General features: G+C 42.8%; 1 protein-coding gene across 3 annotated transcripts; it reads left to right on the top strand.

The window, feature by feature from the left end:
• Positions 1-746: 746 nt before the first annotated feature.
• Positions 747-6000, top strand: NXT2 (nuclear transport factor 2 like export factor 2). Of its 3 annotated transcripts, none has more exons than XM_033137970.1 (5): positions 747-885; positions 1760-1846; positions 2069-2176; positions 2932-3076; positions 5422-6000. In XM_033137970.1, the coding sequence occupies exons 1-5, from the start codon at positions 871-873 to the stop codon at positions 5598-5600; spliced, it is 534 nt and encodes a 177-aa protein (XP_032993861.1). In that variant the 5' UTR covers positions 747-870; the 3' UTR covers positions 5601-6000. The 3 variants fall into 3 exon arrangements, with proteins under 3 accessions (XP_032993861.1, XP_032993864.1, XP_032993863.1); XM_033137972.1 differs by lacking the exon at positions 747-885 and adding an exon at positions 997-1015 and having other exon boundaries at positions 5422-5998; XM_033137973.1 differs by lacking the exon at positions 2069-2176 and having other exon boundaries at positions 757-885; positions 5422-5989.
• The last annotated feature ends 3979 nt before the right edge of the window (positions 6001-9979 follow it).

The raw sequence follows: 9979 nt of genomic DNA, 5'->3' as shown, positions 1-9979 counted from the left end.
TTCTCTTTCCTTTTTATCCTCACAACAACCCTGCGAGGTGAAGTTCCGCGGAAAGAGGAAGCGACGGGCTCACTCACAGTATAAAAAAGCCTCATGCCGCACACGGTCGACTAAGGATTAGACTAAGCACACGCCCTACATTTAGGCACATTCCTCCCCAAAGAATCCCGGGAAATTTATAGTTTCCCACATGCTGGGAACTGCAGCTCTTTAGGTGGTAAGCTACAGTTCCCAGGATTCTTTGTACAGTATGTGTGTGTTTCTTTTTAATTTATGGTTTGCCAACATTTGGCGCTCCAGATGTGCCTGGGCTCCAGTTCCCATCTGCCCAGCCAACCTCGCATTGGCAGCGATTATGGGAGCTGCTGTCCAACAACGCCTGGAGGGCCGCAGACTCACCACCCTCGCCCTAACCACTATGCCAGACTGCCTTTGTGGAGTGAAGCTGGTGGAAGCTGCAGTGCTAAGCAGCGGAAAGGGACCGCGCCTGGCGTGGTGGAGGGAGAAAGAATTACGCTAAACCGGAACACCAGGACGGAGAAGAGCCCAAACGCAGCGGAAGGCCTCGCATTCGTCGCCATAGCGACAGGCGGCCGGAACTTCTGGCCGACGCATGAAGCCGCGCGTTTGCCAGGATCTCTTCCTAGAGCGGTGCCACTCTAGGCCTCGGCACCTCTATAGCGGAACTCCTTTCTCGGAGACCGCGCTTCCGTTTCCGCCTACCTCTCTTGCCGTCTCCCGCGTCCGTCTCGACTGTTCGAGCTTCTCTTCCAACCAACCTCTGTGCGTGCTTCCTCCAGAGGAGCAGGTTGCCCCTAAGGGCAGCCTGGCCTCTCACTTCTCTGCCTGTCCCCGAGGGACGTCGCCCACATGGCTACCTCTGTGGTAAGAGTGGAAGCTGAGGAGGTAGCACGGGGCAGTGGTTAGAGTGTCGGCCCAGGAGACGGAGGACGTGGGTTCAGGTCACCCTGCCGCGTAGCTCTTAGGGTCGCCTAGCCTCTGCCTGCCTAACCGGGTTCATTGTGTTGATAAATTTGGGAGGGAGGGAGGGACACATGCAATGTGAGGCCACCTCCTCGGGCGGCAGGACCAACGGGCGGAAGAACCGGCCTCCAAGGATTGTATTGCCGGCTGCCGCTGCTGCAGTGGCAATAGCAAATGAGGTCGGATCCTTGGAGGTTGCTTTGTTCAAGAGTTTCAGCTGTGAGGCCACTGGGAGATATTGGGCCACTAGTGTGCTCTTTCTCTCTCAGCCTAACCTTACAGGCTCTCTTGTGTGAATGGAATGGGGAGGGATGGAACAAACAAGTATGTGGTCCTAGGTTACCTTCACAGTAGAAGGGTCCACTAAAAAGTTCATGGTGCAGGAGCACGTCCCACCCCCCCAAAAGAAACAATCCCTTTGGTGCCTTTATCCTAGCACATAGTCGAAGGCATAACTTCATTGCTGCTACTCTTCCTCTGTTTATGCTGATATTGTCTGGGACTGTTTCATGTAATTATGGTCGACAAAATCATAGTCATAGGTCATTTCTGCCAGTCACTTCTATAAAGTTGTATGGCTTTGGGACAGGGGTTACAACAAAGCAAAACTATGGAAGAGATTTCCATCCATTAGCCATACCAGCTCTTGTATGTCACAAAAAGGAAATCAATTAGAACATTACAAAATGGAGTCCCCTTCTCTGCATCTGACATGTTTACCTTACTGTTGACACCCTTCAAAATGGTTTCATTGAGCTGTGTTTTTTATGTTTAGAACTTTAAAACCTATGTGGATCAAGCTTGCAGAGCTGCTGAAGAATTTGCAAATATTTACTATGAAACCATGGATAAAAGGAGACGGGTATGTAGATTCCCAACAGCTTTTGTGTTTTTTGTGGGGTTTTTTTTTTAAGAAGAATTATTTACTGCATTTCACAAAGTACATATCTGAGCTCTGACGTTGTATGTGCTGATATTATTCGTGCTAATATACATACTTGTACATGCTGAGATTATTAGATAATTCCATGTTGTCATGGACACAGCCTTCAAACACATGTCATTTGTTTCTATCTCTTAACAGCTTGATCCTCTATATGTTTACTCAAAAATATGTTCAGTGGGAGGTTTACTCTGTGGGAATGTCTGTAAAGGACTGCATCCAAAGGCTACAATCCCATACCACTTGCCTGTAAGTCCTATTGAACGCAGTGGTGTTTAAATAGACATGTATAGGATTGTGTTATAAATCGTGCAAACAGGTACACAGAAGTGTGGAAGCAATGACTGAGCAGTTCCAGTTAGTTGACATGAAATGGTAGCCACTTTACCTTAGTGTTTCTCCCTTTGAACTCAGTGGGGCTCACCTTTCTGCAGACATAGAACCAAAGAATTAGAAGGGACCTTGGAAGCCAAGTCCTGGCTCAGTGTAGGATTTGCAATGCAGGGTGCAACTTCTTGCACCCCTAACAGATGGCTGTCCAAACCCTGATTACACACCTCCAGCAAAGGAGACCCATTGCCTCCCAAAACAGTCTATTTCACTGTTAAAACAGTTCTTAATGTTAGGTAGTTTCTCAATGTTTTAGCAGGTGCATCATACTGTTTGCTCATAATTAGAATGTGATCAGCTAAGATACCTACTGTAGTTCCTTTTCCAGTGTACTGCTGCCAAGCAAGGTCTCCCACATCCTATATTTGGTGCTTTGATTTGGGTGTGTTAATTACAAGACTTTAATACATCTCTGTGGAATTTCATCTTACTGTGTTTTGTGTGGGGGACTTCTTTAAAAAGCCTTTCAGATTTTTTTAAAATAAAAAAACCCTAAAGAAAAGGGGAAAATGTAAATACTGTATCTGGATGCAGCAACCTATATAGGAAGGGGTGCTGTAATTAAAGTACAGTTTCCCCTTGGAGTTCGTGTAATGCTTCCTAATATTTCTCAGGTGTTGACCAAACTCTACCTGGACAAAGCGACCCTGGTTTGGAACGGGAATGCAGTATCTGGGCAAGCAGCACTTGCAGAATTCTTTGAAATGTTGCCTTCAAGTGATTTTCAAGTTACCACATTTGATTGCCAGCCTGTTCATGGTAAGATACCTTATCAAACAGTGTAGCCCCAAATCAGGGAAGATAGCTTGATTCTAAATATGTAAGTAAAATTATTTAACCGTTTCACATTATGTAACTTGCAACCATTCCAGTTTCAGAAATTTTAGCTGTTCCTTTGTGTTTCTGAATTATGTGATTAAATTATGTCTACCCAATCTGTTCTTGTGACATTTCTGCATATTCTTCCAAAAAATTGTAGAAATGGAAAAGCATCCATAGTGACCCTGATGGTCTTTGGGAAAAGGTTGTTCCTATTTGTGCTGATCTTCATAGCTCAAGCAGAAAACTCCTGCAAAAAGTGTGAGAATATGCTTTTAAAAAGTGCTTATTAAATATTTTTTGTGATACAAAACAAACAAATAAACAAGGAAAAGTACATATAGAGTCTACTTTCAACTCATAGAGTCTTTTTCACAGTTTTCTCACATTCGGTATGAGACACTATTGTCAAAGACTTCGGGGGAACAGGGGAGAGAAAGAAGGAGGGAGAGGGTTTTTGTGTCAGCATTTCATGGATAGGTCCTTTCTTTTATATAGTTACTGATTTTTATTGGCATTGTGAGAGATTAGAGAGTCCAGAGCTTGGTTGGTTGCCTTCAGTTGGTTGCAGAATGGTTTGTTTGTTTGTGGAAGGGTGTTGTGTCAAATTAGACATATTGATTAGTATGCTGTTGTTGGGGATAGGTCATTGTCTTGTTGGACAGTATGCTTTTTAGAACATCAGTTCCTATGCCACCTTACAAGGATGCTGGACAGGACAGCGTAAAATCCTATGAACTGTAGAAAGAGTGCTGTTGTGGACATAACCTGAATATAATTGTTTTTAGAAGCCTTAAAGTTTAATTTGAGTTTCCTGTAACTTGCCTCTTTGAACAGTCCTTTGCCCAACTTATTTCATATTTTTAATTTTTAAAATTACATTTCTATACTGTCCTTCATCTGAGGGCCACAGGGCGGTTTACAATGTTAGCATCCATCTGTCTAGGGAGATAATGGAAGAGTGCACCTTAGGGGGTAAAGTCAAACCACTGGATAGTTACAGCACCTGCTTTGGCTAGGGCAGATGAAGACATTTGGTTTTGCTGCTGCAGGTGCACCATGGCATTTCTTCTCTTTGTGCTCCTTCCAGTGGTCATTCATCCTCTGGTCACTGCTGTGGACACACAACCTGACTCTCTGTCTCCAGGCATTGCAATTGTCTGTAAGGGTTTGCCATACAGCGCTGTTAATGTTGCCAGCCTCCATGTCACATTTGCAGACATTTTTGTAACACAGAGTCGGTCTGCCAGCAGGCCTAGTCCCTGAAGCCAGCTCCACTTAGAGCACATCCTTGGGGATCCTGCCCTCTTCCATTCTGTGTACATGACCAAACTAGTGTGGATGTTTCTGAAACAGAAATGTGAACATGCTAGGAATGTGGGCTTGGGAGAGCACATCTTTGTTTGAGACTCTGCCCTGCCATGTGATGCCAAAATCTACCTGATGCAGCACATGTGAAAGACATTGGGGCTTTTCTCCTAGCAGGTGTAAGTTGCCCATGACTCACTTCTGTAAAACAAGTATGCATAGCATAGTAACAAACAAAAGATAGTCAGGATGGCGAACAATAGCACTGAAATTATTGCTCTTTTTGTAGATTCTGTTTTCATGTTGCATTTTTGTATTTTATGGTTTTAATTTTTACTTCTAAACTATCAACAGAAGTATTGTTATTTGATATATACATATTGAAAACGAAATAACAATTAATGGGGGGGGGGGGTTGGTAGTTGGCAAATTAGAGAAGGTCCCAGATTCAGCCTCCAGCCTCTCAAGATGGTACTGGGATAGACTCCCTGTCTGAAATCCTGGAGAGCTGCTGCCACTCAGTGTTGACCAATATTCTGACTTGGTAGAAGCTGCTTTCTAGACACCCATAGAACATTGTAAAGTGGCACCTTGGACTAAACCATTGGTGGGTAAGTGGTGGCAGCAATGACTATCTTGTCATCCCTGACTTTTGGCTATGCTGGGAAATGAGAGTTCAAAAATACTGGTACATGGAGGGCCACAGGTTAGCCATCCTGGGTTAAACAGTATAACAAGATGAACTTACGGTACTAATACTTCTTGAGCTTCACACACACATATGCATACTTGTTTCATGATTGCACTGCAAGCTTCTATAATACTGATTATATTGTTGGTTGCATTTTACAGGTGTTTTAGTTAGAAAGAGGAGGAAGAAGCAATAACTTTGAAATGCTTGATAGCAATTCTGTATAAAAGTAGGCTTGTGATATACTGGCATAGCTTAATATCTTCTGTTCTGTTTCTTTTTGAAGAGCAAGCCACTCAGAACCATAACACCATCCTTGTTGTGACATGTGGGTCTGTCAAATTTGATGGGAGCAAGCAGCAGTACTTCAATCAGAACTTCTTGCTAACAGCACAAACCACAAACAACAACACAGTGTGGAAGATTGCGAGTGACTGCTTCCGCTTCCAGGACTGCCCTAATTAGCGGGGAGCAGCAGTTGGCTACACTTCCTCTGGACAAGATAATTGGCATTCAGGATGGTCGTACTCTGGATGTGAGAAAGTACCTCCTCTTTGAAAGAAACTTCCTCTTGCCAGGAATTACCAACTTCAGAACAGCAAAAATCAAACTTACTTATTTAAGAATGCTGTCTGTGGCTTCAGTATCAACATAGGAATATCAATATAGGAAAAATATAGGAAAACTGTTATGGTTTATTTGCATTGTTGACTCATTCATACACATTGTATACAAGCACTATCTGTCACAAGTTGCATTTGTTTTGGTGAGAAATTAAATAGCTGTAACAGCAAGGTGAGGATGCAGTTCCTGACTAACTTGAAGTCTTCCCTAGAATCTGAAAATGTTGGTGCAAATAAGTACAGCTGGGAAAAGATTGTGTGAAGGATTCTTTTATTGGTGGGCTATTTGAAAATGAGACTGCAGTTTTAATTTTGAATTTTAAATTTGTATCTTAATCTGTATTTTAAATTGATTATTTTTGTTTTTGCTGTGATTTTAATTAGTGTTAGCCGTCCTGAGCCCGGTTTTTGGCTGGGAAGGACGGGGTATAAATAAAAAATTATTATTATTATGAATTGTATCTGGGCTGCCATGCATTTCTAGTAAAGGAAGATACTGGAGAGATATTTGGAAGACCTCAACACCCCAAGGCTCTTTTTTTTTAGCTGCTTTGGAACTGCTTTTGTTACACTGTTGCTTTGTGCTATATTCTCTATGATTTATTGAGTTTGTATGTAGCCATTTTACTGGCTCCATAAAATAAAATAAATTTTTTTTAAAAAAAAAAATAGGGGTTTGGAAGTGAGATTTTGACTCTTTTATAGCAGAGTTACACACAATGGTGATTGCTCCGAGCATATTAAAACTTGGTTACATTTTGCATCTGCCCTCATCCACCTTTAAATATAGGTTCCCATGAAAATACTTGAGTTGGAATAAATCATAGACACTTACCAGTAGCTTTGCAAATAATGAAACCGCTTGCATCCACCAGGATCTTAACTCTGCTGTTACAGCAGATGTGACCAAGGAGTGTCCCCAGCACTGTCTAGTCCTGTTGTGTTGGATGAGTTTCAGTTGGTAAGAATCGAGAATGTGGACAAGGTGCTTGGATTGATCAGGACAGCCATTTGCATTCTGGACCTTAGTTCATCTTGGCTGATAAAAACTAGCAGGGAGGGGTCAGGTGGCTGGGCCAGGGAGGTGATTAATGTCTCCTTGCAAGAGAGGGTGGTCCCTGCCTGCTTGAAGGAGGCAGTGATAAAGCCACTCCTTAAGAAACCCTCACTGAACTCAGAAAATCTAAGGACTCAGAAAAAAAAACTATTGGCCAGTTCCTAATCTCCCCTTAGGCAAGGCCCTGGAGTGGGTGGTCACAGATCACATCCAGGCGCTCTTGGAGGAAACTGATTTTCTATATACATTTCAATTGGGATTTAGGCTTGGTTTTGTCATAGAAACTGTTTTGGTTACCCTGTATGATGACCACTGTTGGAAGAGAGAAGGGAACTGTGTCCTTGTTAATTCTTGACCTCATGGTATCCTGGAGCAGCTATCCAAATTGGGGGCGGGTGGCAGTGCTTTGTGGTGGTTCCAGTTGTACTTGTGTGGTCGTTTCCAGAAGATGATGCTTGGGGAGTGTTCTTCACCTTGGAGCCTTCAGTGTGGGGTTTCTCAGGGTTCAATTTTATCCCCCATGCTGTTGAAAATCTACATGAAACTCTTGAGTACGTTGGAGTACATTTCCAGCAACCAAGCTCAGCATACTGACTTTACACCTGCAGGTGAGGCAGTGGTTGTACTTGACCATTGTCTTGCCTCAGTAACGGACTGGGTGAGAGCCAACAAACTGAAGCTCAATCCAGGTAAGACTGAAGCACGGTTAGTAGGAGGTTCCCTAGACTGGATGGATGGGAGGTTGCCTCAGAAGCAGTAAAAATAGATTTTTATGGTTGTGGGGGGTGAAAATGTTGGAGACTTCTTATCTCATGCTACTGCCATACCCATGCTGTAGGGGTTCATTAGCACATGGGTGTTGGTGGGTGTAATCCTTTGGCCTCTATGTATTGAAAACACACAAAGTGATTTCACTGGGTCACACAAGTTAGCCATCCCTCTTGATGATGCCACAAATGCCAGCCAGTGCCACCTGGTGGTTTGTATGAATGAGCCCCATATGAGTACAGTACCTGCATACTCATTTTGGGCTCCACACAAGGTAGAACCCTAGGCCAATTGGGTTTTCTTCTCATGTGGAGTTGTGTGTGTTTGATGGTACAAATGTGTGGGGCCCTTTCACACAGCCTCTTCATAAAAAGCCATTGTGAGTGGTTGCTCCATTGGCAAGAGGGTTGGGCTAACCAGAATGACCCAGCAGCCCCTTCATTCTAGGGTTGCTATATTTCAAAAAGTGAAAATCTGGACACAAAAGTTGTGGTGCTTTTTTTAGTTTTGTCCAGATTCTGAATGTATGGCTACCCTATTTCATCCAAGCTTTCATTGTATGAACAGGGTGATGGGTGAGATGAATTGCTTAATGTAGATGAGGTTGTGGCAAAAGACACACATTTGCTGAAAGGCAGTAAGCCTCTGTTCATAGATGAAGTGGTGGCAATCCCATGTTATGCCGTAAATAGTGTTGGGCAGCCTCTCCTGAGAAAGAGCCCCACTCAAGTGCCTTACGCCTTGTATAGTGGGGAGAAAAACATTTTCTGTGGATGGCCTGTCTGAACCACCTGAAGGACAAAACCTCCTCTTGCGATTAATCAATATTTTGGGATGGCTTTTTGTGCAGCCTTCAGAATAATTCTGTGGGTAGAATTGGACTGTTTGGCTCAAGATGATGAGTGATACCTCAGACAACTGTGAAATTTTATCTAGTTCTTAGTCTAGACCCCAATCTCAGCATTGTAACAGTGTTTTTCTTGTTCAATTTGTAGGCTGTTAAAAAAGAATATTTACCACATAATGCTTTACTCCTAACTCAAAAACATTTGACAAAGACATGTACATTTGCATGTGATTTATTCTTCCTAATGTTTCATTGTGCAGGCATTTGTCTTTGTATAAGCAGGAGTCCTATGTGATAAAGTAGAATGCCCCTGGGTATGCTGTAATCTTTTTAAAAAATGTGCACAAACCTTATGCATACTTTCAACCATAAATTATGGTATTGGAATTAAATTATTTTTACTTTACAGAAGCTTCAAAGGGTATACAACTGAAGAATAGTGTGAGGCCCATTAATATAATTGGCCTTTCTTTTGAAATCATTTTTATTTGGTTTTTACAATGCAAATTATTAAAAAAATTCAATTACATATCCATATGGAGATTATTCCTCCGAATCTCAGGACTATATAATTTGCCTTTCAAAAATGTTCTTTCTGAAAGACACTGTATTGGAGAAATCTTTTCACCCGGAAGCTTTTACATATGCAAGAGGCCCACCAAATTGTGGGAATGTGAACTGAAATAATATTATAAAGAGGTGCTACATTCATAGATGGGTCTCTCCTGCTAAATTGCTTTTTTCTTTGCCTTCCTTTGCCATGGCTCATCCTTCTTTACACCACCTGCTTCTTCATTTGTCCTAAATCTTCACCCAGCCCAGCTCTACCTTCCTTGATGTCTCCTAAATTCTGCCTATTTTGCTTTTGCCGTTGCCCCATTTTACTCCGCCACCTTCCTGCCTGCCCCACTTCATTATAGCTTGGCCTTAGAGCTATGTTACGATGCATGTGGCTGTAGGAATGTATGTGAAAATATGACCGGGAAATCAGATTACCCACCCTGGCAGAATGTCAATTCTTGAAACCTTGATGGTCTATGTCTAGTACTGTCTTTTAACAGTAGAGGGAGCTGGGGCTTGGTCACTTGCTCACTCACAGCTACTCCGCTGCCCCTACTCTCTTGATGTCAGACAAGGGCTAAACAAATTCAACGAGGTTATCCAGTGGCTACTAGCCACAGTAGCTATGCTCTGCCTCCACAACAATGCTTTTGAATGCAAGTTACTGGAAACCATGGGAGGAAAGAGTGCTCTTCTTATGCATGAATCCTCCATGTGGGTTTCCCACAGGCATCTGGTTGGTCATTGTGAGAACAGGATGCTGGACAAGATGGGGCATTGGCCCGATTCAGCAGGCTCTTACACTTTTATGCAGGACATCAAGTCCCAAATGCAGGTGAGAGAAGAGTGAACCATGATAACAAAATTAGGGGCACATGAAGTCTGCCTTTTGGAAATGTACTAGAAAGCTAATCATTGCAGTAACTTGTCACAAATAGAGTAATTAGAAGAAGCCACGGGAATGGTATATTAATCTACACCAAGGTAG

The sequence above is a fragment of the Lacerta agilis genome, chromosome Z (genome assembly GCF_009819535.1).
Source record: "Lacerta agilis isolate rLacAgi1 chromosome Z, rLacAgi1.pri, whole genome shotgun sequence".
In the NCBI taxonomy this organism is placed as follows: domain Eukaryota; kingdom Metazoa; phylum Chordata; class Lepidosauria; order Squamata; family Lacertidae; genus Lacerta; species Lacerta agilis.
This window is presented reverse-complemented; position numbering and strand designations above follow the sequence as displayed.

What these genes read in the sequence shown, in the direction of transcription:
- NXT2 (XM_033137970.1), top strand. An exon ending in CCATGGATAAAAGGAGACGG is followed by an intron (nt 1,847 to 2,068) that starts GTATGTAGATTC and finishes ATCTCTTAACAG; the next exon opens with CTTGATCCTCTATATGTTTA. An exon ending in TGATTGCCAGCCTGTTCATG is followed by an intron (nt 3,077 to 5,421) that starts GTAAGATACCTT and finishes TTCTTTTTGAAG; the next exon opens with AGCAAGCCACTCAGAACCAT.